Genomic DNA, 23,186 nt, shown 5'->3' with positions numbered 1-23,186 from the left:
GATAGCCAAGGAGTGTTCAGTGAGACACTGTCTGTCTGTCTGTCTCTGTCTCTCTCTCTCAAAAGCAACTCTTAAAAAGTGGGCCTAAGGGGGCTGGTAAGATGGCTCAGCAGTTGAGAGCCCCCGACTGCTCTTCCAAAGGTCCTTAGTTCAAATCCCAGCAACCACATGGTGGCTCACAACCATCCGTAACAAGATCTGACTCCCTCTTCTGGTGTGTCTGAAGACAGCTACAGTGTACTTACATGTAATAAATAAATAAATCTTTAAAAAAAAAAAAAGTGGGCCTACCTCCTCGTGATACACAATCATATTTATCTTCCTTCATCTTCTCTTCATCGGGTATGCTGCTATCTGAACCCTTCCTCTTATTTGGACGAATACTTCTTTGTTGCTGTTGCTGGTGTGTGTTCTGTTTTGGTACAGCAGCTTGAGAGTTCATTGCTGGTCTGGGACTATTTGCTTGAGCACGTGTATAATGACCCTAAAAATAAATCAACAATGATTATATTACTATTTGATTTTGAATAACCTAAGGAAAAGTATTTTATTAAAATGCATTACTAATAACATACATACGTGAACAGTGCTGATATTTTGACTGGCACGAGACCTTCGCCGTGATGTAATGCCAATATTTTCACCTTTTAACAAAGAGTGAACGACATCATCTAGAAAGGTCATTTGAACCATAGAAGGATCGACATTCTGTGGTTCTAGTACCTAATCCATGACATAAAACAAACATTAAATCTAACAAACTGACCAGCATAACATTAGTACAATTTCTTTACTCAACTATTTACAAATAAGTTTGGGAATTCAAATTTGTACAATACCACCTGCTTACATAACCAATTTTAATTACAAAAGACAAAATTACCTTTTCCCTTTTGCATTCACTGTAATTCTTAAAAGAGAATTTTAATAATTAAATGTGGTGTGAGAACTATGCTTGTTTTGAAAGAGTTCAGTAATGAAAAGAAACTACCTAGGAGATATTTATTATTGGAGAGAAAAAAAACCTCAAGTTTTAAGGGGGGGGGGGCGCTAATCAATTAGGGACTGACTTGTGTGTGTACTGGAATGAATATGACATCACTATCACTTCCTGACCTAAAGTGGCCCCAGTGTAACATCAAATACATTTAAATTTATTAGGTTTATATGATTAGAGACCTGTATCGGGGCTGGCTATAGCCAGACAGATGGCTCAGTAGGCAAAGGCCTGCAGACCCACATCCTGAAGTGAGACCTAAAACTTATTCTAAGACCTCCATAGGTGTGCTGTGACAGTCACACTATAAACATGTATATATGTATATACACACAAATAAAAAAATAGTAAAATATAATATTGTCAGGTGGTAGATGCCTTTAATCCCAGTGCTCAGGAGGCAGAGGCAGACAGATCTCTGTGAACTCAAGGCCAACCTGGTCTGCAGAGCCAGTTCTAGGACAGTCAGGACTGTTACATACAAAAAATTTGTCTTGGGAATACATTATTTATCTTGTAAAAATATCCTTTTCAAAGGATCACTTGTGAGGCTGGGGCTGGGGCTGGAAGTAACATGCACTCAGCACATGGAAGGCGTGCTTAGGATGTGCAAAACCCTGGGTGTGAACCCCAGCACCAAAACTGTAACTATTTACCTGATCATTCATAACGATCATGGTGCGGGTGAAGAGATCATGATGAGTAATTATGCCAGTAAACCACTGGGTGGCAGAATCTTGTCTATAGACTCTCACTCTGTATCCATTTAATGAATAAGGACCTTAAAAAAACAAAAACAAAAACAAAAAACAAAACAAAAAACAAAAACAAAAGAAAAAAGAAAACAAAACACAAGGGATTTCTTAAATGAAGACATTCCCACTTAGGAATACTTAGGAATTACCTTTTAAAAGCAACGAAGCTCTGTGACAGATGAGAAATACACAATGTCGATTTTAAAAATGTCTTAGAAGAGAAGTATCTTAGCTCAGAATGCAAAGGTATTATAGACACTGCTACACATAGAGTAGTTTTGCAATAATAAATTAGGAAGAGAACAGGATACAATGTAAAGCCATAGTGTTCTAAAATGTGGTACAGAAGTAAAACTAGTTAAGTTTGGGAAAATGAGCTCATGTCTGAAATGAGAAAGTAATTTATAATTTGGTTTATGGGACGGACAGGAAGGAGAAGCTAAGTCTGAAAGCACAACCACCTTACAACCACACTGAAGCCAGCCTCATGTGACTTTGCCAAAGAAGGAACGGGGTCAGGGAAAGTAAAGCTGAACACATCACATCATCACCACATCACATTTTCTGCATCTCCAGACTTTGAAAGAATACTTTTAAAATCTCTTTAAATGACATTATTAAGGACATGTAATTTGGAACCTCCATTTTCACGTCTGATATTAAGAAACTGTCCCCCAAACCAGTCTAGATAACAAGAGGATATTCAATTTATTGTTTTAAAAAATGTACAGAATAAGTTGATAACTTCTAGACAGGAAAGGATTCTGAGGTTTGATAGTTGTTGGGTAGGAGAAAGTTGCAGGAAGTCCCAATTTATTTGTTTTTGTTTGTTTGTTTACTAAGAATTGTTTAATAACTAGATGATCTGCTGCTGTGCACATAAAAAAGAAGTTACACCTTCAAGATCAGTGCTTACTGATACTTAATGACATGAATGGTTTTGTCTCATTTTTGTTTTTTGAGAGAGCGTCTCACTATATAGCGCTAGTTATCCTGGAACTCAACTTGTAAGACCAGGCTGGCCTTAAACTCATTCTGAAGTGATGGAATTAAAACTGGCATGAATTTCAAAGGCTGAGATAAATTAACAAACTTAACAAACTGTATTCTTTGCATCCAACAGCGTATCAACAGTTTAAGTCTTATGTCTTAGTTTCAATTCAACTTCACAGAAACCTTATATTTACCATATGATCTTACTACTATTAAAACAAATTACTTGGAATTATAAAGCTGGTCTGATTTGAAAATCACATGTTCTAGACAACCCTGTAACTAACTAAACAAAGGAAACAAAACCGAAGCTAGTGTCATAGTAACTGCTGTAGAAAGTAGAGGGACACATTGGATACCAGCTGCTGCTTCAAAGGACCTCAATTATGACTGGGGGCAACCCTCCACTGCAAACAATGCTTCTTTTCCTAGAAAGAACATACCTTGAACAGTCTACATTATGGAAATTTCCCTATCAACAAAACAACTGTGAAGCTATAATTCCATGCATAATAAATTATAAACTTTATCAAAATGTTTATTTACAATTTGCCAATTATTTTCTGGCAGACTACATGCAATTAAAACTATTAGAGTGGATAAAACTGAGGACTAAAAAAAAAAGTTTCAAAATAGATACCTTGCATAAAAATCTCCTGGACCTTCTGTTCCTTCACCCAGACTTTCACTTCCGCGTGCAGCTGTGGGTTGTCCCTGAGTACGGGCTTTAAGCTGTCTATGTCGTCCTGAAATTATAAACAAAAAGAGAAGGCCTCATCACACTTTGCTAACAATAGTACTATAACTTGCTGTTTTCTACATTCTAAGCACATTAGGAAATTCCTTAATATAAAAGCATAAACTCATAAATTAGCTTTCTTAGCAACTATAACAATATAGAATAAGAAACTACTGAGTAGTGAGATTTGATCCATGACAACTACTACCAAAATCAAAGTGACACAGAATAGTAAAACTTGGTTTTATAAATCTCTTTACTAAGACTGTCTGAATTTTTGTTAGTCAACCCCCTCATCATTTGCCTAATAAATCTTTGTAAAGTAATGATACAATCGTTTTTTAGTGTGCACATGCAATTCCAATACCCACGGGGAGGCAAAGGTTAAAAAGTTTAAAGCCAGAGCTGTCTAAGAGATACCCAGTCAGAAACAAGAGAATGTTGCATACAGTGACCACCTTCAATTTTAGCACTTAAAAGCCTGAAGCAGGAAGAGAGCCAATCTGGTCTCTATAGTTAGCCTGAGGAAAGGAAGGGAAAGGGAAGCTGGAGAGCTGGCTCAACAGTCAAGGACAGTTGCTGCTCATAGAAATCAGGACTGATTCCTAGGCACCAACACAGTAGCTTACAACTACCTGTAACTCCAGTGCCAGGTGACAGACAGGCAGACATATGAGCAGGCGCACGCACACACACACACACACACACACACACCCCACATGATACTTTTAAAAATCTACAACACTTCATACCTTTTAAAGACGTGAACTATAATTACCTATACAAAAAGATTTTTATTTCTGCCAAATGTATATTTTAATTTTTCCAAAAGCAAGTCACTCAGGTACCGAAGGAATAGTGAGTGCTCTTGATTACCACTCCTGTTCTATAAGCTATATACTGTTTAATGTCAGTTATAAGCCCTAGCAAATGACAAATGGGAAAGTTCAATTTGGCAGTATTTCCTTTTCTAGGATCTGTAAAAGTTCCTGTTATCACCTTGACAGATGACTTACCTGGAAAGTGGCCTCTAGGCATCCCTGCGGACAATTATCTTAACTGCAGGGAAACCTGCCCTGAGGGCAGCACCATACAACTCGGGGATCTTGGAGTGTTTAAATGGAGAACGTGAATTCATTGTTCACTATTCCTCATTGGCAATGTGATGTGAGTAGCTTTGACTTCAGCTTCCTTGCCATGAAATGTTAGCAAGAATAATCCTCTTTCTTCTTAAGTTAGTTTCACCAGGGTATTATAACAGCAGTAAGAAAGGAGACTCAAGACAGAAACGGAGCAGGTTGTGAAATGTATCAAATCACAGTGGTAGAGTGATTTCCTAGCTTGGCAGCAATCTCAGGCCTATTGTGTTTGCTTCTCCATGCATTCCAATAACTGAGGAAACACAGCCTAGTTTACAGTGAGCTCTAGGCAAGCCTGGGACTGAGTGAGAGCTTGACCAAAAACCAACCAACAAAACCAACCAACCAAACCAAACCAAACCAAACCAAACCAAACCAAACCAAACCAAACCAAACCAACAAACCCCAGCATCTATGCAGGGTACTCACTCACAGATACTGTGGTCCACACTGAGGTGTTTCGCACTCAGCACACCATCCCTTGAGATTATATATATGTAATGGCCTACATTGCACAAAGTAAACTCAAATTCTGTGAAACATCTGCCTACAAGTGTGTGTGTGTGTGTGTGTGTGTGTGTGTGTGTGTGTGTGTATTGTGTGATGCACATATGTGTCTGCTGCCTGCAGTTGCCAGAAGGGAGCTTTGGGTCACTTGTGACTAGAGACAGAAGGTTGTGAGCTGCCGTGTAGATGCTGGGAATTAAGTCCAAGTCCTCTGAAACAGTCAACCAGTACTCTTAATCGCCAGCCCTGCTTCCTATTTTTATTGGGAGATTTTTACATACATACAACATACATACTACTGAAGAAACTGTGTTCATTTTGTTATTCTTCCCCTTTTTTGTATTTACTGTTAACTTTGTTAACAATTCAAGTATTTGACAAACTAATTCTCTAAAAGTCTTGTTACTATAAACTTCATGTAAAGTGAAAAAAAGTATTAAACTACAGTATTTTTCAATGAATATTTTGAATTCTCTTAGCTAACTTTGATATTCTAGCTTGGGAAAGCAATTTTGACCTAAACGCTGTCTCTGAATTGACAGAACAATCATAGTGTTTGTTCAATGGAATTACAGTCATGATAAATGCTTCAACGCTAGTAGTCATCTGTGTGGAGTAGCACAAACAGCATAGCCCTCAGACTCGACCTGCATACTAAGAACATCCCCATTCTCAAACATTATGATGCTGATGCTGCGCTATTGGGAGACACTAAATAACACAAAAACCAAACTTTAAGCTCAATGGAAAATGGAAACGACAGATTTCATATCATAATGAAATGAAAACGCTAACTAAACAAAAAGATAATAAGATGCAAATGCTTTAATATAATTTTCTATCTATCATAGGCCAGAATTTTTTAATAGAAAATATTTCTTCAAAAGAAAGTTCCTTTAGTAATGGCTTTTAAAAACATTTGTCTTGCCAGACCTGGTCATGCACATAGTTATCCAGCACCTGAGAGACAGAGGCAGGGGGATCTCTCTACAGTGAGCTCCAGATTAGCCAAAGCCAGGCCCTAACTCAAAAAACTAAGCAAGCAAACAACAACAACAACCCAGCAACAACCCAGTATATTTTGCCTGAAAAGATAACAAAGTATGCTTTTCTTTATTATTTTTTTTTCTTTTTTAAAGATTTTATTTATCTATTATATATAAGTACACTGTCGCTGTCCCCAGACACTCCAGAAGAGGGAGTCAGATCCTGCCACGGATGGTTGTGAGCCACCATGTGGTTGCTGGGACCTGAACTCCGGACCTTCGGAAGAGCAGTCGGGTGCTCTTACCCACTGAGCCATCTCACCAGCCCCTTTATTATTTTTCCAACTAAAAAAGTTAATGTTCCACTTGAAAGAACTAGTTACTGAGTAAGTCTTGTTAGCAGTGTTTACTTAATCACAGGACTTTTAGACAGCAGCTGCTTGCCTGTATTATGGCAATTAACCCTCAATATACCACTGTAGTACCGAACACTATCTCCATTTTACACATGACAAAGCTAAGGCACACAGAGTGAGGAGATTTTTCCAACAGTCATATCTTTATATATAATAAATTTTATGTGCATGCATATATACAAACATACACACACAAATATAAAGCACACATGTATTTAATAGGCAACCAAATTACATTTTTTTAAACATTTTATGTATGTGTGTGCCAAAGTGGATGTCAGAGGGCAGCCTGAGGGAGTGACCTATCTATCATGGGGATGGGTAAAGGGAATCAAACTCATTTTATCAAGCACAGTGGCAAACCCTTTACTGCCTTTTATCTCAATACAATGTAAAATTAAGTAACTAATAGCACAAATCGATTTTCAGTCTTTATAGATTGCCATTTTGACACTTTATGCACCACTTGACACAGGTAAAAATAACTTTTAAAAATGTTCTAAAACTCAAAAGTGTCAGAGACAGACTGGCAGGTAAAAGTTTGCTATCCAGCCTGACAACCTGAATCCACATGGCAGGAGGGGCACAGGACTGTGCGTCCCTAGCCACGACCAAGGATAATCTCAGGGTCTCACACAGCTACTAAGATTGAGCCCCGCTCCGGCCAGCGAGTCTAGAGATTCCAGCAACAACTATGATGATGATTTGTTCCCCGAAACAGAAAATCATAAACCAAGTCCTTCTCCCCAAAGTGCCCAGCTGGAAAGGAAATGAGCAACAGTCACGCCAAGGCCTTTCTATAATGATCCTTCCTTCAATGATCCACGAGCACATAGAATCAAATGTGTCAAAACTCTGCTATGTTTCCAATAGCTTATTAGTAACATGGTCTCATAAAATGGGTTACAAATTTATAAATAAAATTTTAATTTATCAAACATAATATACCATTACCCTCAACAACTTTAGAAAAACAACTCAATAGCTTTATTTCCCTGTTCAATGATGTCTTCCTTCAAAGATAGTAGCAGTACAATGCAGTGTGGTGCGGGCCTTTTTTCAAAAGGTAAGAGGCAGAGGTATGCAGACTGCTGTAAACTGGAGGCTAGCCTACCTTACATAGAGTTTTAGACTAGCCAGGGCTATATAACAAGATCCTGTTTTGAAAATAAGGGAGACATAGAGGCAAGAAGTGAAAATAATCCACAGGTTTTTTTGTTGTTTTAGATAATTTTTAAAGTGAAATCCTTTGACAAGAAAATGTAAAGAACTATAATACTCCTGCATTTTGACAATTTGCAGTATCATTAGTAATAAGGCCTTCTCCATCCTCTGTTAAACCATACTATTTAAAACAACCAAATAAACAACAAAGCCAAGCCAGGAGTGGTGGGTAGTACACACTTTTAATCCTAGCACTCGGGGAGCCAGAACAGGGATACAATTTCAGAACAGTGTACAATTTCACTTTTGTCTCCATAGTGAGTTCTAGGACAGCCAGGAAAACACAAAGAGAAATCTTGCCTTTAAAAAAAAGAAAAAAGCTATTAAAAAATGTTTCCTTCTAAATTCACACAATTCTTTTTGATGTCCCAAATACTTGTGAACGTTTTTAAAAATCTAGAAAGCAATGAAGGAAAGTTACTTTCAAGCCATTTTTTGACATGGCGTGCAGGGAGCTGAGTCAGCTGCTTACAACATCTGCTAAACACAGTTTACCAACCGTGGCTTCCTCAACTAGGCCAGGGACTCCTGAATGCTTTCTAAGGTCATAACTGAAAATATTCAAGAACACCTTGGCTTAAAAGACAAACAATCCACAACAGGGGAGTCCAACCTAAGTAAAATGAAAGCAGTCTCCTAAAGCTTGCTGGGTATAAACTAACAGAGAGGGATATGGCTAGGTTATGTCAAGTTGACAAGACACTAGAGTGAGCTGAAAGGAGGGAACCTCAGCTGAAAAATGGCCCCATAAAAATCAGGCTGCAGCTAATCTTGTAGGGCATTTTCTATGTAAGGGACATTGTGGGTGGTGCCATCCCAAGACTGGTGGTCCTTGTTGCTAAAAGAAAGCAGGCTGAGCAAGCCATGGGGAAGTATGAGAGTAAGCAGCATCTCTCTGTGGTCTCTGCATCAGCTTCTGCCTCCAGGTGTCAGCCCTGCTGGAGTTCCTGTCCTGACTTCCTCTGATGATAAACAGTGCTGTGGAAGTGTAAGCCACATAAGCCCTTTCCTCCAAGTTTCTTTGGTCCTGGTATTTTGTTGTAGCAATAGGAAGTCTAGCTAAGTCGGATAGTATATACATAAAGTTTCGTCTATGACTTTCTGATTCTTACAGAACAAACCTCAAAGTTCTACTCTAGTTTTTATATGAAATGAACATTCAATTAAAATGTATTTATGTAACTTCTAAACTAATTCTCTACTACAGATTTCTGAACTATCTTTCTCTTTTATTCATGCTTCTATGGTAAGGACACACACCTGAGAAGTACTATACCATCCATTCCTCTAAAAATGAAGGGGAGGGTGGACGCTGAAGAGATAGCTTAGCAGTTATGAGCACTGGCTGTTCTTCCAGAGGTCCTGAGTTCAATTCCTAGCACCTATATGGTGACTCCTAATTGCCCATAACTCCAGGTTCACAGAATCTGGAGCCTTCTGGCCTGCATGAATATTAGGTGTGCATGTGGTACATACACATGTATACATGTAGGCAAAATACTTATGCACATAATATAAAAAGTCATCCTTAAAAAAATCTAGTTCAAATTAGAATGATTCCTGGGGTTAGTCATATTTGAGCTCAGGACCTCTGGGAGAATTTTGATAATATACATACATACATACATACATCTGCAAATACATGAGATATGTATTGTTACGAAAATAGCAATAATGAAGGTCTGCACACACCTCTAACCCCAGTACTTAGGAGGTGCAGGATAAATAAGCCACACTGGTCTAAACACACACTTGGGGGCGGGGGTGGGGACGAGACAGAGAACAAAGTAACAAACAGGGGATAGGGAACCTAAAATTAGTTTTATGGTAACAAAATACTTGAACAGCTCAATATTATTAAGGATGGCAGTATGCATGCTGTACTTGACAATGATATTCAACATTTAATTTCTACTGTTAAAGTGATGTTTAGTATACGTAAGAATTCCTGGTTTTAAAAACAAAACGGGGAGCGAGGTATGGTGGTGTATACCTTTAATCCCAGCACTAGGAACATAAAAAGGGCAATTATCTCTCTGAGCTTTGAGGCTAGCCAGCATGGTCTACATTAAATTCTAGGCCAAACAGGGGCAACAACGAGACGCTGTCTTTTTGTTGTTTGTTTAAGAAGTATTGAGTTGTGAAGGCATTAAAATGTTTGCTACCATTTTCTAGGAAGGCAGGGTATTTGGGCTCAGAATGTACTTAGTGGTAGAGGTGCGCATGCTAGCAATTAAAAGGACATGTATGCAGTCTCTAGCGCAGAGGGAAACTTGTTCTCTAACAACACTTAGTTTTAAATTTTACTCAAACTGTAATTCTTCTATAAATAGAGTTACACATGAGTATGTTTCTAAACGTAATTTAAGCTTTTACAGATACTCATAGGAGTCGTTACTATTGATTACTATGTTAGGATGCAATCATAATTCAATTAGTACCTTTTTTTACTTTCTTTTCACAACCTCTTGTGCTATCAAAGCTACAATCTGACACTTTTAAAACATTCTCCTTCGACTTCTTATATCCCACTGTATGAGAGACTGAATTAGAGAGTTTGTCTAATTATGTTTGAAATGGCCTCTCGGGGCTGGAGAGATGGCTCAGTGGTTAAGAGCACTGACCACTCTTACAAAGGTCCTGAGTGCAAAGCCCAGCAACCACATGTTGGCTCACAACCATCCCTAATGAGATCTGATTGCACTCTTCTGGTGTGTCTGAAGACAGCTACAGTGTACTTACATATAATAATAAATAAATCTTTAAAAAAAAAAGGCCTCTCTGCTTGTGTTAGTACATTTACTATCAATGCAGTTTCCCCCCACAGGATTTTGAAACCTAGTGACGATCGATTACTATGACAGGGGGTGACATCACATACAAGCCAGCATTCCTGCCAAGAACATTCTAAGTCCAGTGGAAGAGACATAATGCAAAAAGTTTCATTTAGGATACAGAATTCACACATGCTTTAGTGGGGATGACAAGAGAGCTAGTTAGGTACAACAGGAAAAGTTATCTCTGAAGAGCAAGTGGTCCTTTTGTAAACTGAGGGGAAAAAAATGAGTTCTTTGAGTTAAATCTTTAAAAAATACAAAAGGTACTTGCATGAATACAGGAGATCAGGGGAAAAGCCTCCCAAACTGAAACAGGCATGCAAACACAGAAGGATCAAACAATGGAGTGTGCTGAGGACTCTTAAGGACATTGAGGACTCTAAAGGACATTGTAAGTATGGATTAACTTAAAAAAAAAAGCTGAAATCATAATGCTAGACAGTGTGATACAGTTTTCATCTTTGCAATGGTACAGACTAGCTGTGTCCATTCTAGGCCTTCTCTCCCTCACAGCACTGTTCACAACACTGCCTCCAGGACTCCACAATGCTCTAGTTACAGGGCTGCACAGTCATCCAGTGGCCACCCTCCCAATTAATTAAGTCCTTTCTTTCTTTCTTCCTTTCTTCCTTTCTTTCTTTCTTTCTTTCTCCCTTTCTTTCTTTTCTTTCTCCCTTTCTTTCTTTCTTTTTGTTGTTGTTGGTTTTTTTTTTTTTTTTTTTTTTTTTTTTGCTGTTGTTGTTTTGTTTTGTTTTTTTGGAGGTAGGGTTGGTTTCTTTGAAACAGGGTTTCTCTGTGTAGCCCTGGCTGTCCTGGAACTCACTCTGTAGACCAGGCAGGCCTCAAACTCACAAAGATCTGCCTGCTTCTGCCTCAGGTGTGCTGGGATTAAAAGTGCAGCCCCCTCCCTCTCAATTCTAATGGCTTTAAAATTACTCAATTTTTATTTTGTTATTAAATAAAATAGATGTTATTAAAATGTTTATTATGACAGAGTTTGCTTATTGTTTCATTATCCACCATACCTCCTGTAAAACTTAAGCTCTATGAGGACAGGAATTTATCTTGGAAGTACTCAGAATATATAAATGGCTAAATAAATAATTATCTAATAGTAGACATGAGGTTTTTGTATAGAACTTGATTCAGAGCACAGAAAAAGTTGAAACCTGACACCATCTAGGGTAGGTTGTAAAATAGCAAGCAACCAAATTGGGAAGCCACTTAATATAAAAACTACAAGGGAGAAACCGACAAATGCAAGTAATGAAGAGATTAGCTATTTTATTATTTACATGTATACACATGTACAAAAAAATAAAAACAGGTGACATATGGCACATGGGACTTCCTTTATAACAACACACGAGTGGAAGAGCATACATTAAGATTGTAAGAGCCAGAGGAACCGGAAGTTTGGTATGAGATTGTATGTCCTAGGGACATCAGAGAAGCTACACCCATGAAGACTCATCAAGATGACAACCTAAACATTGACAACACCATCAGAACGTGCTCACAGGGAATGACCAAACTCATGGGGCCCTAACATGAGCTCTATGGACAACTATGGAATGTTGCATGGGGAAAATGGTCTTCTGCAGGGAAGAAGTTGACTATCCACTATCCAACTATCCCAGGTGGCTATCCAATAACAACCAGTTAGCCCAGAAACCATAAAAAAACCAGTAACATTAGACTAAACAGGTTGTGTTTATTTATTTTAGAGTATTTTTGTAGGTGTATATGTATGTGTGTAAAAGGAAAAGAGGCCATGGATTTTGCAGTGGGTGCAGCATGTAATATGGGAGAGATTGGAGAGAGAAAAAGGAAAGGGGGATGATGTACATGTATCAAAATTAAAAAAAAAAATTCTAAAATTGAGGTCCAGGGGCTCAGAGGATCATAAATTCAAGGCGAGCTTTAGCATGTAGTCAATTACAAAGATATTCTAGGGATACATAATACTTAGTCTCAATGAATATACAAAACAATGGGGATGAGTGTGTGTGTGTGTGTGTGTGTGTGTGTGTGTGTGTGTATCAGCTGGAAGGGTACTTGTTCTTGTAGACGACCTGAGTTTGTTTCCCAATATCAAATGGTGCTCATGACCATCTGGTAACTCCTGTTCCAGAAAACCCAAAGCCCTTTTCTGACCTCCAAAGGCACCAGGCACACATATGGCACACATACACACAAGCAGGCAAAACATGCAAAGCAAAAAGTAAAATTAAATCTTAAATTCTTTAAAATGAAGGATGACTACAAATGAAACAATACTGGTCATGAAATGACTCCCTGTTGGGAGCTGAAGATGAAAAGATAGCTTGTCAGTTAAGAGTGCTAGCTGCTCTTCCAAGTCCTGAATTCAATTCCCAGCACCCACATGGTAGCTCACACCTGTCTGTAACTGCAGTCTGATGGGATATGATGCCCTCTTCTGGTGTGCAAACATACTCCCAGATACAACACTCATAAACATAAACAGAATAAAATAAAATTAAGGGAAAGAAAATCACATCACTCAAATTCTGGTCAAACCTTCTAGAGGCTTCCAATCCAAACTTGTCAGAACCAAAACTGTATTGTAGCCTGTTAAGCTCCACTTGAGTACCTTATCACTGTTAACATCGATTAATCTCTGGAGCCTCCAATTTTTAGAGTGAGCTTACTTTACGGCCTTTCCATTTTCTGTTCTAGTTGATGATTTGGAGCCCCGTGTAGGCCTTACTTACTGTGCCCGCATGTAGACGACACGGAACAACGTAAGGGTCAGCTCGGTCCTGCGGGCCAGGCTCAGATCGCCATGCCTGAGGGCTCGTGCCCTTCCTTCCTCCCCTGCTCAGCTGTCTCACGACAGCTCTCTGAGTCTACAAATCTCACCCCGCCCACCTTCACTCTTGTCCTCATCCTCCTACAACCCAAGAAATATTTGTACAAATGAAGAAACACCAAATGGACTTATCTTTGAGGCAAGAAACAAAGGAGGCAAAGAGAGGTACAAAAATAGGTCTAAGAACAGGAAGTTATGGGGGGGGGGGTTCCTGCTGTAACCTCTGTTTCCTCTGTGCAGTAGGAGAAAGGTCATTTACTAGTAGAGAAGAAGGAAGTTTGATAGAACAGTGATAATTTGGAGTAACTGTGTAAGGGAACCCAAGTTTATAGAAGCAGACAAAATGGTGCCAGAAAAATGAAGGGCTCATCTGAGTAGAGACAAGACAGTGACTCTGAAATTCGGGGATGTTTCGTCTTGTCCTTCCGAGTTCAGTTTTCTGCAACTGAGGTGTAACATATCTGCACTGTCCCACATGTGACACGTGAATTGGTCCTGGCACTGTTGCCAATGCTGGGCAATGTAAATTTAGGACATGTAAGGAAAAAGGAGAAGCAAAGCTTTAGAACAACCTCCAAACAAACAACCCCAAAATTACTCTAACACTGCAAATTAAAAGTAAACATGACAGAAAATGTAAGAAGCATGCAAGAGCTAAACTGTTGGCTAGGAAGAACCCTTCACAACCATTGTTCCCAGCCAATAGAAAGGCTGGAGGGATGGCTCAGTAGCTAAGAGCACTTGTTGCTCTTGCAGAGGACTAGGGTTCAATTCTAAGCACTCACATGGTGGTTCAAAGCCATCCATAACTTCAGTTCAAGGGGTTCTGAAGTCCTTTTCTGACTTTTGCAGGTACTGGCATATAAGCAGTACATGGACACACATATATATACACACACACATATACATACACGTGCAGGCCAAAAATTCATACTCATGATTTTTTTTTTAAAAAAAGGTGAGATTATATGAACAACAGAAGAATCTTGACTGGAAAAAAAAAATCCACACTGAGTAAAATAGAAGATTGTAAAATTTATATTTTATAATTTATAATTATATGACCCATTATTTATAAGCAGAAATAAAATATTTTACTAGCTATGTATGAAGCTGTGATCTTATTTTGAGCATTTCTCAAACTTCTAAGGGCATCTTGAAAACATATGCACCATGAGTTGACATTTATACAAAAGGCAAGCCCTCCTATCCCTCTTTTCTATACTCCAGGGATTTAAACCCAGGGCATCACACATGCAAGGCAAGCCTTGTGCTTATTCATTTCCTGACCCCACACTCCTAGAGTCTGATATAAATACCATATACATTCTCTTTAACACAAAAAATTCAGAACACAATGTGTGCTTCTGCATATTAACAATTAGAAGAGAACATCAATATAATGAAAAGGGGTACTTTGTAGTACTTTATAAATTAAAAAATTATATAAATTAACTTGTTCGGCTGGTGTATGCACATCCGTTGGTAAGACAAGAGCTCAGTATGAAAGGAGCCCTGGGTTCAGATGCAGCAGCACAGAAGAACAGCAGTTATTAGCAGTAATTAGATCTAGTGACAAGACTGTAAACCTTGCCCAGCACACGACAGGTGAGAGCTCTGCTGCACTAACAATTCCTAGCTCTCTTATAATTAACCTATCTATCCCAAGAGGCCAAAACTCCCTAAGACAGATTTTATAGTTATAAAATTATCTAGATATGCATGTTTGAGTAAAATATCAGTAAAATCTAGCAATTTATTCTAGTCTACAAGCATACAATTGTTTGTACTGACTTTAGTCCTCTATAGCAGCCATACCACACAATGTTTTCCAACAGTAGCAAAATGCCAGACACATACTACCAATTAATACAAGTTTGTTCACACATATGCAATAAATATTAAGAGAGCTTTCTGCTAACACTAGGCACTGAATGTACTGCAAGTTGAAGACTACAGAGTTCAACTGCAATGTCACTACAGTTATAGTCTTCAGGGTCTTTTGTAGTATGGAGCCTCAAGCTGTATGCAAGAAACCAATTCCTTGTGCTAAAGCGTGAGAGTAAGAGAAACGAGATAAGAGTCCTCTTTCTGTGGGCTTTGAAGCTTTACTTACTGTGGCTTTGAAGTCTATATACTTACTATAAGTGTCATAGTCCTGGGAATCTTGTAAATGAAGAAATGCTACAAGTTTAGATTGGGATTTATACTATGAATCACAGCAATCTTTATTTTTCTTTAACTGAGAAGCAGACTTGTGTGCAGTACTGATTCCTACTCAGAGAGCATGTGGAACATACTTAATACTAAAAAACAAAGTTATTATTTTATATCAATTATAAATCACCTATGGGGCTATGAGGACTTCCCTTTAAGAACAAATGCGATGGAAGCATATTATGCAGTTATAATTAATAGCGTCTACCCAATAGCTAGGCTTAGCAGTTACAGGCTAACAGTGAGTAAAGTAAGCACTTGGTATGGAAGACGTTGCCTCATGCCTAACAGGCAACATAAATGCTTTATTGTGAGCTGATAATTTCAGAATTAAGCAAGCAGTAGTGCTTCTGAAGGCATCTACTTTGCCAGCTGTCTTAGAACTGTGGTACAACAGCACTGCAAAGGAGGAAGAAGAAAGAGGGTTTGCCAACTAAAGACCACGAAGCGACCACGAAGCGACAAGGGCATTCACAATGGAGCCACAGAAACCTGCCCTCCAATAACTCAAGACAAAACAAACGACTGATATCAGTAACACCAGTGGTAATTATCTGTGCACCTTGCTATGCTATGATGTGCAGGTATTTGGTCAAATAGCAGTCTTCAGGTTTCTACAAAGGGCCTTTTGTAAGTAAGAAGATTCACAGTAATAAGTTACCCTCCACAATCAGCTCAAAGTTTTAAGAAAGAGGTCCTCCAAGGAAGACTGGTCCTTAGACTCCATACTGCCTCTGAACCCAAGGCTGGCCTACTCAGTAGATGCTACATTTTTAAGTATCCCCAAATTTCATAAACCAATTTCTACTTCCTTCCCCTCCTCCTCTTTGTTTCTGTTCCTATGGAGAAACATTCCTGTCTCTCACTTTTTCTTCCTCATCTTACTTTTGTTTGTTTTCAGCACTGTGAAAATCAAACCAAGACCTGGAGCATTAGCAAGTACTGTGCCACCAAACCACATCTCCAGTTTGCATCCAATTTCTAGTAGAATCCTATTTCTGAGAAGACACACATACCTGGCAGTCTACAAGCACTGTGAAATAAACTACTGCTTAGGACTTATAGCATGAGTGTGTAATGAAGCACATACCCTTCCTCTATACTGAAAGAGAATCCAGTGTCCTGTCAGTCTTCAAACTCACAATGGCAGTGAAATGGCCAGATGTCACAGCTCAGCAACCACAGTCCCCTTTTGCTCAAACCTCAAACATCTGTTTTATACAAAGGTCTAAATCTATTGCCTAATAGCTTATATAGGAGCTATGAAACCAAGATTTATTTAGAACATTCAAAAAATGTCAATGACAGAACACAGTAATAGTTATGTTATTTTATTAACAATCATTGAATAAATATGTAGCTGTAGGGAATGGGGATGATATCCTAACTATATGAAACTAGCCAAAGGACAGACACATAGACCAAAAGTATAAATAGAAAGTGCAGAAATAAATTATAATACAAATAATCAGCTCAGTCTAACTGTAACTAATAATCACTGTTAACAATGTTTCCAACAAGTAATGTTGAAAAAAACTGGTCCCTTAGATAATATTATTTCTCAAAATGGATCAAACAGTTAAATTAAGAGCTATAAATAAAACTCTCTGAAGAATACACTCAGAAAATCCTCAAGACACTGAATTTGGCAATGATTACTTGTCTGTGACATCCAAAGCACATCATTAAATAACAACATTTGTCCATCACATGCTACTAGGAGAGAAAAGAAAACCAACAGAATAGCTGTAAGCCATGTCCTTAAGGAAGGACTGATATCCTGGGTATTTCACGTTTCTGACTCAAAAGGAATTTTCCTTTTACATGAACAAAGAATGGTTCTCATTCAGATAGTAGACACTGTCAGTCAGTAATTGTAGGGAAATGCAGATTAAAATCATGTTAACGTATGGCTACTACACAGAATGAAAGGATCATAACAAGCATGATGATTCAAAGAAAACGGAACCTTGTGTACTGACAGACACAATGACAATGACATGGTGAAACCAGCAGGGAAAAGAGCTGCTGCCATTTCTCAAATAGATGTTTGTCTGATGGGGGGGGGGTCCTGTGAGTGAATTACAGTCACTGACACCTGTGATCCTAGCCAACAGTTACCTATAATTCCAGACAGAAGTAAGGAGACTGAAGCAGGGGGATTGTCAGATGGGGGCTGTACATTTTGTTCTAGGCTAGCGTGATCTGAACAGCTACAAAGTGAAACTGCCTCAAAATGTTCCTTAGCCCTTCAAAGGAGACACACGCACACGCACAGGCACGCACACACACGCACGCACACACGCACGCACGCACACGCACGCGCACACACACACACACACACACGCACGCACACACACACACACACAACTCAGAAAGACAGAAATATGTAACTGTAGCATTATTCACATTAGCATTATACACCATAGCCAAAATTAAAAGCCCAAATAACCTTCAAAATGAAAAATAAAATGTAGTATAAAACAATGAAACTCTGAGAAACACAAAAAACTTAAATTCTGGCATATGCTATAACATGGGTGAAATCGAAAGATGTCATACTAAAGTGAACAGCCTTTAAAAAGGGTGCTGTGAAATTTTATTATGTGCAATACCTAGTGCAAGCAAATCACAAAGAAAGTAGAACATGGGTTCCCAAAACTTGAAGTGGATGAAATAGGGAAACTGCTAGGGCTCTGTCTGTGGAACTGGGCAGTGGCAATGCCTCTGCAATACTGATAAATACTTTGGTGCCACCCAGGTTTGTACCTACACTGTTTGTTTCCTTTGACCAAATGCAATAGGGACAAAGAGGTTGAAACCAGTGGCTGGTTCAACTTAAATTGCTTTAAAAAGATGCCTTCTCAGGTAAGGGGAGCAGGGCACACAAGCACGCAGAAGGCACAAGCTGCTTGTTCTCTCTGAGCTAGAGGCCAGCCTGGAAACTAGCAGATGAGTTCCAGACGACACAGTAAGACCTTGGCTCAAATTAACAGCAGTTAATGAAAACAACCCCTTCTTATCACCTTTACAGGAAGATAATAAAAGTTAAGGTTTCTGTAAGTGGACCATTCATTGTATGCATTCTGCCTGTTCCTTTGACCAACTTTAATGTCGTACTAGCTCAGCTAACTTACACTTGTCCTAAGACAACTGACAACTGAGGTTCATTAATTTCCTTTTACTTTCCCGGGATCTGATGATATATACTGTGTTTTGCCTTTATGCACATCTGTATTTCTTAGGGGTCCTTTTCCCCATCAGATTATAGACTTTACGAAGACACAAAATTTTAGTACAACAGCATCTCACACATATAAATTAACAGCCTCCACCTTACCAGCTAATAATATATGTGAAGAAGAACTGTCTTTAGTTGGAGGTTCGGGGAGATGAATTTTGATTTTTTTTTTGTTTGTTTTTTCTTTCTTTTTTTTTTTCTTTTTTTTTTTTTTTTTTTTTTTTGATTTTTCGAGACAGGGTTTCTCTGTGTAGCTCTGGCTGTCCTAGAACTCACTCTGTAGATCAGGCTGGCCTCGAACTCAGAAATCCACCTGCCTCTGCCTCCCAAGTGCTGGGATTAAAGGCGTGCGCCATCACGCCCGGCTTTGAGATGAATTTTGGACAGGCTAACAGAGGTATACTTAATAGTCTTTCTTTGTTGATTTGTTTTTAATTTTGAACTTAACTTTGAGCAAATCTATATCTTCAAATAATATGTTCCACATGAAGAAATCCAGACTGCTGGAAAAAGGACAAATGTGAACCATCTTAAGCTGTAGGGGTTCTCTGCACAGAAAACAAATGCATGGGTTTAGATGATAGCTTTCTGTCTGTGTGGAAACCATAGGGAAATCATGCTGACAAAAACCAGGGATGAAGAAAGAACTTTAGTCTTGTAGTTAGAAATCAACTGTAAGTACTACAAGAGACTAGTGTGTAATATAAGCCATTCCCATGTGAATGCTCACTACGTACGGTGAAAATAGCCGCTCAGCATCTCAATCTTTGGCCAGAGCTTCTGGCTTTTCTCTTGCTACCTCTGTGAACATCACCATTACAGATTCTTTAACCAGGATTTCCCCTTTTCCTATATATTTGGTTACACAAATTCTTGTCCTTTCTCCTCTCCCTAGGTGCTGAAATGGAATCTGAAGAATCCTGTAACATAAATACTACATAAAAATTTTTTGAAAATTATAATTTTTAAAAGCATAATTTAATACCACAAGTTAAATGTAATTTTAAATAACATAGTTGAGCTTTAGTAAAACTTTGCATTAAATAAAAGGAATAAATAAATATGATCACCTATTTTGACTGGTTAAAAAAAAGCAGAAAGTCTTTCTCAAACACTAACTATACTGGTGTAGAATATTTGTAAATCAGTATCTACAAGCATAATTTTACATACTTTAAATTCTTAACAACACAAATAAATAAGGGGGAACATTGTAATCATAGAATACTTAGAGCAGCAGAGAACTGGTGTAGTGGCTTATGCGTCTCACTAAGCACTGCACAATAGCACATACTCTACGCCATTTTAGCCAGAGTAACCTGCCCCTGCCTCCACAGATCCACACTCAGCACGTGGTTTCAGTCGTCACAAGTGAGAATTTTAATGGCACCATACATGGAATTGTTGGTTTTGAGATCAATTGAGTTTTAGGTTGTAAGAGACTAAAACAATCGTGGTTTACTTAGATATTAACTTATGAGACCTTAATAATCACATTTTATAATTGCCACTGAAATCAGGACGTTATGAAATTAGGTAGGTAGGGGATATAAAAAAAAAATAGACATCAAAAGTAATATTAAAATGTAACACAGCAATTCTTCCCCCCCCCCACCCCAACACAGCAATTCTTAAACACACATAAGTACCATTTAGGTAAGGAAGCACAAATTTAGTAGCTGGTTCTCTTGTTTGTGTGGTCCATGTTTTATTATCTGGGCTTTAGCTAGGCTCTAGTATTGCAAGCTGTCATTTTTGAGTACAAATGGGATAAAGCCAAGAACTAAACAAGAATTGCTTCCTGCTTTGGCTTCATCTAGACCACCCCCAGGCCATGCCTACCCACGGATGCTAATTTTAACCAAACCAATAAACTCACTAGTCAGCTCACAGTACACTCTTGGCAGATTATAGATGCTATATAGCCTCAGTGTTGGGATGACACTCACTTCATTTTAGAAAAGTACTTCTAAATTCCATTAAAATGATAGCATGAATGGCACGGTGGAAATGGAAAAGGGAGATGCTTATGAAAATTTAGGGAATGGCTTAATTCCGGCCAAAATATAATTTAGAAACCACAGGAAAAAAACAAGATAAAAATCTCTCAGTAAATACTGTTTAATCTAGTCTTTCTAGGTTGACAGACTTTCTCACTTATATCTAGTACTGCATAACTCAAAAGTTTTTTTTTTCTTGAGATAAACCCAGTTTTAGATAAAATACATCTTCTCTCAGACTAAATCAATTATGGTTTTTAACTTGATTGAGTTACTGTTGGTCAGAAATGACTGCCTTCTTTTTTGTTTTTAAACATTAAACAAGTTCACAGTGCTAATTCAAGAAGCATAGCATAGCTTAGTTCTAACCACACCACTTGTTAATTTTCCTCCTTGGCTATTCAGAGGCTCGATTTTATTTTACTCGAATTTTTTCCTCCTAATTAGAAAGCAACTCCAAATTCTACAGCGACAGTGGCAGAAATTCGTAAGAAACAAATGTTACACTACACCTCCTAAACTGCTGCTGCCTTATCCTAGCCAACTGTTTGACTATTTTTAGTAGGCAGTTGTGCTAGGTAACAATTACCTTAGGATATCCTGAAATCTCAGACAATTTAAGTCATAAAAAATGGTGGGAAAATTATAGGTTGGAATGGGTTGGGGTACTGGTAGAGTGTCTGCCTAGCACGTGCAAGGATCTCAAATACAGAATTACAATCTACAGATGCAGGCCAATGCAAAAACACACGAAGACTCAGCAGCTAAGAACCCTGAGTCCTGTTGCACAAGTCTCAGATTGGATCCTCTTCTACCTACATAGAACACAAGTTCTCTTGTCCTCTGAGGCCTCAGTCCTGGAGATCTGACTCTTTTCTCTGGCCTCTACAGGCACCAAGCACAAATGTAAGCAAAATACCCACACACATGGAAAAGAGACTCATCAGGCCACAGACCTGCCATCAAGCCTGACAACCTGAGTCAGAACTCAGGACTCTCTCTCATGGTGGACAGAATCGACTCCTCTGACCTCCACATGAGAGGCATGGCTCATGTGCACTCACACTACTCATAACTAACAACCACAGACGCTTCTCTTAAGTCTGTGAGCACTCTCTAACTCAGGAACCAAGAAGCCTCTGGTTACCCCACCAACCAGCCCACTGTGCTATAGCCCTGTGGCTAAGGCTCCAGCCATACTGTGTGAGTGTATGATTCAATGTTTACAGTACAAGGAGAAAAGGGGTAGGTAGCACCAAGAATTTCATTTCTAAATTTAATAGCACATTACTGTCCAGAATTTCAAATACAAAAAGAATAATTAAATTCTAAAATTGCTATGCCTTATGCTTAGGGAAAACACCTGAGCATTATACTACACACTTATATGCAACAGATAAAAATGGGGTATAACAAGAAGCAAGATGTTCATAAATATTTAGGAAGGCTTTTTGGTTGTTTTTCAAGGCAAGGTTTTTCTGTGTAGATCAGGCTGTCCTGAAACTCAGAGACCTACATACCTCTGTCTCTTGGGTGCTGGGATTAAAGACATGTGTCACCACTGCATGCCAGGGTAACTAGAAGTTTTGGCTAGTGTCCTTTGTCTCATTTTTTAAATTACAATTTAAAGCAGAGGATTGTCCTGAATAATGAAAGTGCTAGAGGTATCAACATCTTCATGTCAATTTGCACTACTATAGTAACAAAAACATTATGGTATTAACACAAATACAAACCTGCCAATCAATAGAATCAAAATCAATCAAATAGGTTTTAGACATATAGACACCTTTAGAAAAAACAAAAAGCCAGAAACACACACTGGAAAAAAGATTATATTTTGCAAATCATTGTTGGTCAAACTAGAAGGCTGTATGTAGAAGAATGCATACAAATCCACCCTTACCACCCTACATAAAACAACTCCACATAAAACCAGACACTCTGAACCTGAGAGCAGAGAAAGTTCAGTATAGCCTTGAACTCCTGGCACAGGAACACTTGGCACAAGAACTAAGATCAATAATTAATAAATGGGACTTCATGAAGCGCTTTTGTAAGGCATCATTCAGGCAAAGTGGAAGCCTACAGAATAGAAGAGTTTTTTATTAACTATACACCCAATAGACAGTTAAGATACAAACTACAAAGAATTAAAACAACTAGATATCAAGAAAACAAATAGCAAGGTGGTGGAGGCACATGCCTTTGATCCCAGGGCTCTGGAGGCAGAGGCAGTCAGATCTCTTTTGAGTTCCCGGCTACCCTGGTCTACAGAGTGAATTCCAGGACAGCCAGGGCT

General features: G+C 38.5%; 1 protein-coding gene across 29 annotated transcripts in view; it reads right to left on the bottom strand.

Moving 5' to 3' along the window:
* The window catches only part of Jmjd1c (jumonji domain containing 1C), a 159,976-nt gene that overhangs the window by 37,566 nt on the left and 99,224 nt on the right, over window positions 1-23,186 (bottom strand). For 13 of the 29 annotated variants that reach the window (XR_001779409.2, XR_001779410.2, XR_001779408.2 and 10 more), the window contains 4 exons: window positions 3,386-3,491; window positions 1,654-1,778; window positions 580-723; window positions 292-484 (listed from right to left, as the gene is read on the bottom strand). Coding sequence is in view for 26 of the 29 variants with exons in the window: in XM_006513035.4 (XP_006513098.1) it covers window positions 292-484; window positions 580-723; window positions 1,654-1,778; window positions 3,386-3,491 (568 nt within the window). In the remaining 3 variants the exon portion in view is untranslated. Of the gene's footprint in view, window positions 1-291; window positions 485-575; window positions 724-1,653; window positions 1,779-3,385; window positions 3,492-23,186 lie in introns of all 29 variants that reach the window. The other 16 variants (XM_030244807.1, XM_030244810.1, XM_030244811.1 and 13 more) reach the window with 7 other exon arrangements.

This window comes from Mus musculus, chromosome 10 (assembly GCF_000001635.26).
Source record: "Mus musculus strain C57BL/6J chromosome 10, GRCm38.p6 C57BL/6J".
Lineage (NCBI taxonomy): Eukaryota > Metazoa > Chordata > Mammalia > Rodentia > Muridae > Mus > Mus musculus.
Note: the sequence above shows the minus strand (reverse complement) of the source record. Positions and strands in the feature narration are given on the sequence as shown.